At 54.2% G+C, this 6,372-nt stretch overlaps 1 protein-coding gene across 3 annotated transcripts; it reads left to right on the forward strand.

Moving 5' to 3' along the window:
* Nucleotides 1-296: 296 nt before the first annotated feature.
* HAMP (hepcidin antimicrobial peptide) lies at nucleotides 297-3,571 on the forward strand. 3 transcript variants are annotated; one of them, XM_074534236.1, is made up of 5 exons: nucleotides 297-531; nucleotides 1,693-1,740; nucleotides 2,904-3,030; nucleotides 3,252-3,267; nucleotides 3,342-3,571. In XM_074534236.1, coding segments are annotated over exons 1-4 (378 nt in total). In that variant the 5' UTR covers nucleotides 297-330; the 3' UTR covers nucleotides 3,254-3,267; nucleotides 3,342-3,571. The 3 variants fall into 3 exon arrangements, with proteins under 3 accessions (XP_074390337.1, XP_074390336.1, XP_074390335.1); XM_074534235.1 differs by having other exon boundaries at nucleotides 2,904-3,039; nucleotides 3,259-3,571; XM_074534234.1 differs by having other exon boundaries at nucleotides 2,904-3,571.
* The last annotated feature ends 2,801 nt before the right edge of the window (nucleotides 3,572-6,372 follow it).

Here is a 6,372-nt window from a genome sequence, read left to right on the forward strand (position 1 = left end):
ACACCTGAGCCCCTTTTTGGGGGTCCTGGACACACCTGAACCCCTCTGGACACACCTGGGGGATACCTGAGCCCCTTTTTGGGGGTCCTGGACACACCTGGACACATCTGGACACACCTGGGGGACACCTGAGCCCCCCCGTTCCCCCCTCCCCCCAATGTCGGCAATCCCAAATTTGGCTTTTTTCCCACCCAAACCGGGAAGGGGGCGTGACCCGACCTTGGGGTGGGCGTGGTCCGACCTCGGGGTGGGCGTGTCCTAGGATTATGGGCGTGGCCTGCGGGGGCATTAAAGGCGCGCGGGGGCCGCGACCCCTGCCAGGGAACCGCGATGAGGCCCCGCCCACTCCTGAGGCCCCGCCCACGTCTGGCGTGGCCCCGCCCCCTGGCGCACCTGGCGCTGCTGCTGCTGCTGCTGAGCCCCGCGGGGGGAGGGGCGGCGCACCTGGCCCGGGGGCGGGGCAACAGCTGGGAGGGGGCGGAGTCGGCACAGCTGGAATCGGGGGAGCCGCACCTGGGACAGGTGGGACAGGTGAGGCACAGCTGGATTTGGGGTTCACACCTGGATTTGGGGGGGGTTCGCAGCTGGGACAGGTGGGACAGGTGAGGCACAGCTGGATTGGGGAGGGATTTGGGAGGGGTTCACACCTGGGACAGGTGAGGCACAGCTGGATTGGGGGGGATTCTGAGGGGTTCACACCTGGGACAGGTGAGGCACAGCTGGATTTGGGGTTCACACCTGGATTTGGGGATTCGCACCTGGCACAGGTGGGACAGGTGAGGCACAGCTGGATTGGGGGATTTGGGGGTTCACACCTGGGACAGGTGAGACACAGCTGGATGTGGGGTTCACACCTGGATTTGGGGGAAATTCGCACCTGGGACAGGTGAGGCACAGCTGGATTGGGGGGGATTCTGAGGGGTTCACACCTGGGACAGGTGAGGCACAGCTGGATTTGGGGTTCACACCTGGATTTGGGGGGATTCGCACCTGGGACAGGTGGGACAGGTGAGGCACAGCTGGATTGGGGAGGGATTTGGGAGGGGTTCACACCTGGGACAGGTGAGGCACAGCTGGATTGGGGGGGATTCTGAGGGGTTCACACCTGGGACAGGTGAGGCACAGCTGGATTTGGGGTTCACACCTGGATTTGGGGATTCGCACCTGGCACAGGTGGGACAGGTGAGGCACAGCTGGATTGGGGGGGTTTGGGGGTTCACACCTGGGACAGGTGAGGCACAGCTGGATGGGGGGGATTCGCACCTGGGACAGGTGAGGCACAGCTGGATTGGGGTTATTGAGGTGATTCACAGCTGGATTTGGGGGTTCGCACCTGGGACAGGTGGGACAGGTGAGGCACAGCTGGATTTGGGGTTCACAGCTGGAATTGGGGGGTTCGCACCTGGGACAGGTGAGGCACAGCTGGATTGGGGGGGATTCACACCTGGGACAGGTGAGGCACAGCTGGATTTGGGGGTCACAGCTGGAATTGGGGGGTTCACACCTGGCACAGGTGGGACAGGTGAGGCACAGCTGGATTTGGGGGGAGATTCAGGTGATTCCCACCTGGGATTTGGGCGTTCACACCCGGGATTTGGGAGTCCACACCTGGATTTTGGGGTTCCCAGGTGTGTTTTGGGGTCCCCCCAGGTGTTTTTGGGGCTGTTTCTCACCTGTCCCCTCCCCCCCCAGGTGACCCCGGAGGAGCCGAAAGCCCCGGCCCAGGTCGGGGGGGTCCAGGTGAGTTCACACCTGGGATTGGGGGCTCACACCTGGGATTTGGGGTTCCACACCTGGGATTGGGGGTTCCCAGGTAACCACACCTGGAATTTGGGGTGTCCAGGTGAGTTCACACCTGGAATTTTGGGGGTTCTCACCTGGGATTTGGGTTTCACACCTGGGATTCGGGGGGTCCAGGTGAGTTCGCACCTGGAATTTGGGGTTCACACCTGGAATTTGGGGTTCTCACCTGGAATTTTGGGTTCCCATTTGGAATTTTGGGGTTCCCGGGTGAGTTCACACCTGGAATTTGGGGGTTACCCGGTAACCACACCTGGAATTTTGGGTTTCACACCTGGAATTTTGGGTTTCACACCTGGAATCTGGGGTTCCCACGTAACCACACCTGGAATTTGGGGTGTCCAGGTGAGTTCACACCTGGAATTTTGGGGCTCACACCTGGGATTTGGGGTCCCCAGGTGAGTTGACACCTGGAATTTGGGGGTTCCCAGGTAACCACACCTGGAATTTTGGGTTCCCATCTGGAATTTTGGGTTTCCCATCTGGAATTTTGGGTTCCACACCTGGCATTTGGGGTTCACACCTGGGATTTGGGGTTTCACACCTGGGATTTGGGGTGTCCAGGTGAGGTCACACCTGGAATTTTGGGTTTCACACCTGGAATTTTGGGGTTCCCAGGTGAGTTGACACCTGGAATTTGGGGGTTCCCAGGTAACCACACCTGGAATTTTGGGTTCCCATCTGGAATTTTGGGTTCCACACCTGGGATTTGAGGCTCACACCTGGAATTTGGGGTGTCCAGGTGAGTTCTCACCTGAGATTTGGGGTGTCCAGGTGATTCACACCTAGAATTTGGGTTTCACACCTGAGATTTGGGGTGTCCAGGTGAGTTGACACCTGGAATTTGGGGGTTACCAGGTAACCACACCTGGAATTTTGGGTTCCCATCTGGAATTTTGGGTTTCCCATCTGGAATTTTGGGGTTCACACCTGAGATTTGGGGTGTCCAGGTGAGTTCACACCTGGAATTTTGGGATTCACACCTGGAATTTGGGGCTCACACCTGGAATTTGGGGTTCACATCTGGAATTTTGGGTTTCACCTGTGATTCGGGGTTCACACCTGAAATTTGGGGTTCTCACCTGTGATTCGGGTTTCCCCAGGCCCCGCCCCCCCAGGCCCCGCCCCCTCAGCTGCAGCGCCGCCCCCGGCACAGCCCCCACTTCCCGCTCTGCTCCTTCTGCTGCAACTGCTGCAACAACCGCGGCTGCGGCTTCTGCTGCCGCACCTGAGACACACCTGGGGGCACCTGAGAGACACCTGAGGGCACCTGGGGGTACCTGAGAGACACCTGAGAGACACCTGAGAGACACCTGGATACACCTGGATACACCTGAGAGACACCTGGCACATCTGAGAGACACCTAAACTACACCTGGATACACCTGAGCACACCTGAGATACACCTGGGCACACCTGGGCACACCTGAGAGACACCTGGATACACCTGAGAGACACCTGAGACACCTGGGGGTACCTGAGATACACCTGAGAGACACCTGAGAGACACCTGGATACACCTGGATACACCTGAGAGACACCTGGGCACACCTGAGGACACCTGAGAGACACCTGAGAGACACCTGGATACACCTGAGAGACACCTAAACTACACCTGGATACACCTAAACTACACCTGGATACACCTGGGCACACCTGAGATACACCTGGGTGCACCTGAGATACACCTGAGAGACACCTGAGGGCACCTGGGGGCACCTGGGCACACCTGAGAGACACCTGGATTCACCTAAACTGCACCTGAGATACACCTGGGTGCACCTGAGATACACCTGGGTGCACCTGAGATACACCTGGATACACCTGGATACACCTGGATACACCTAAACTGCACCTGGATACACCTGGGCACACCTGAGATACACCTGGATACACCTGGGGGCACCTGAGAGACACCTGAGAGACACCTGGGCACACCTGGGCACACCTGAGATACACCTGGATACACCTAAACTTCACCTGAGAGACACCTGGATACACCTGAGGGCACCTGAGAGACACCTGGATACACCTAAACTGCACCTGGATACACCTGGGCACACCTGGATACACCTGGATACACCTAAACTACACCTGGATACACCTGAGAGACACCTGGGCACACCTGAGGGCACCTGGATACACCTAAACTGCACCTGAGAGACACCTGAGGGCACCTGGATACACCTGAGGGCACCTGAGAGACACCTGGGCACACCTGGATACACCTGGATACACCTAAACTACACCTGGATACACCTGGGCACACCTGAGATACACCTGGATACACCTGGATACACCTAAACTACACCTGGGCACACCTGAGATACACCTGGGTGCACCTGAGAGACACCTGGGATACACCTGGGTGCACCTGGGGGCACCTGGTCACACCTGGGGGCACCTGGATACACCTCGGCACACCTGCATACACCTAAACTGCACCTGAGATACACCTGGGCACACCTGGGCACACCTGGATACACCTGAGCCCCACTTGGACCTCACCTGGGCACACCTGGACACACCTGAGAGACACCTGGGCACACCTGGGCACACCTGAGCCCCACTTGGACCTCACCTGGTCCCACCTGGGCACACCTGAGAGACACCTGGGCACACCTGAGCACCACTTGGACCTCACCTGGGCACAGTTGGGCACACCTGAGCTGGTTCTGGACACACCTGGGCACACCTGAGCCCCACTTGGACCTCACCTGGGCACACCTGGATACACCTGAGCACACCTGGGCACACCTGGGCACACCTGGGCACACCTGACCTCACCTGGGCACACCTGAGAGACACCTGAGCACAGCTGGGCACAGCTGGGCACACCTGGGCACACCTGAGAACACACCTGGGCACACCTGGGCACACCTGGGCACACCTGGGCACACCTGAGAACACACCTGGGCACACCTGGGCACACCTGGGCACACCTGGGCCCCCCCTATTTATTCCCTGTGCCCCTCCCCCACCATTAAAATGCTGTTTTGTAAAAAACCTCGTCTGAGTTTGGGGGGAATTTGGGGGTCCCAGGTGAATTTTGGGGGGAATTTGGGGAAATTTTGGGGAAATTTGGGGAGAATTCAGGGGGTCCCAAGTGGATTTTGGGGGGAATTTGGGGAATTTTGGGGGAAACTTTGGGGTCCCGGGTGAATTTTGGGAGGAATTTTGGGGGTCCCGGGTGGATTTTGGGGGGAATTTGGAGCAATTTTGCGGAACCCAGGTGGATTTTGAGGGAATTTGGAGGAATTTAGGGAGTCCCGGGTGGATTTTGGGGGGAATTTTGGGGAAATTTTGGGGAAATTTGGGGATATGGGGGGGTCCCAAGTGGATTTTGGGGGGAATTTGGGGAAATTTGGGGGAAACTTTGGGGTCCCGGGTGAATTTTTGGGGGAATTTGGGGGGAATTTTGGGGATTTTGGGGTTCCCAGGTGAAATTTTGGGGGAATTTGGGGGGTCCTGGGTGGATTTTGGGGAGAATTTTTGGGAATTTGGGGGTCCCGGGTGGATTTTGGGACCGTCTTTGACATTTCCTCCCCATTTTTAGGGTATTTTTTCTCATTTTTCGGTGTTTTTCAACCCCATTTTTTACCTTTTCCCCCTCATTTTTTGGGGTATTTTTCTCTTTTTTTTGGTGTTTTTCTGCCCCATTTTTTGGACTTTTTTCCAGCCCCATTTTTGGGTTATTTTCCCCCATTTTTTGGTGTTTCTCAGCCCCATTTTCCGCCTTTTCCAGCCCCATTTTTGGGCTATTTTTATTCATTTTTTGCTTTTCTCACCCCCATTTTTTTCATTTTTGCACCCCCCTTTTTTTCCTTTTTTGTCCCCCATTTTTCACCTTCCCACCCCCATTTTTGGAGTTATTTTCCTCATTTTTCGTTATTTTTCACCCCCATTTTTTGAGTTATTTTTCTCATTTTTTATATTTCTCCCCCCATTTTTTTTCATTTTTCACCCCCATTTTTTGAGTTATTTTCCCCCCAATTTTTCACATTTTCCACCCAAACTTTTGTGTTATTTTCCTCATTTTTTGACATTTTCCACCCCCATTTTTGGCGTTATTTTCCTCATTTTTTGACATTTTTCACCCCCATTTTTTGACATTTTTCACCCCCATTTTCGCATTATTTTCCTCATTTTTTGACATTTTCACCCCCATTTTTTGCCTTATTTTCCTCATTTTTTGATATTCTCACCCCGATTTTTCGCATTATTTTCCTCATTTTTGGACATTTTTCACCCCGATTTTTTCGCATTATTTTCCTCATTTTTTGACATTTTCCACCCCCATTTTTTAAGTTATTTTCCTCATTTTTTTCACATTTTCACCCCCATTTTTTGCGTTATTTTCCTCATTTTTTTCACATTTTTCACCCCCATTTTTCATCTTATTTTCCCTCATTTTTGACATTTTTCCCCCCCATTTTTTGCGTTATTTTCCTCATTTTTTGCCATTTTTCACCCCCATTTTTTACCATTTTCCACCCCGATTTTTTGCCTTATTTTCCTCATTTTTGACATTTTTCACCCCCATTTTTTGCCTTATTTTCCTCATTTTTTGCC

The sequence above is a fragment of the Zonotrichia albicollis genome, unplaced genomic scaffold, assembly GCF_047830755.1.
Source record: "Zonotrichia albicollis isolate bZonAlb1 unplaced genomic scaffold, bZonAlb1.hap1 Scaffold_405, whole genome shotgun sequence".
Classification (NCBI taxonomy): domain Eukaryota; kingdom Metazoa; phylum Chordata; class Aves; order Passeriformes; family Passerellidae; genus Zonotrichia; species Zonotrichia albicollis.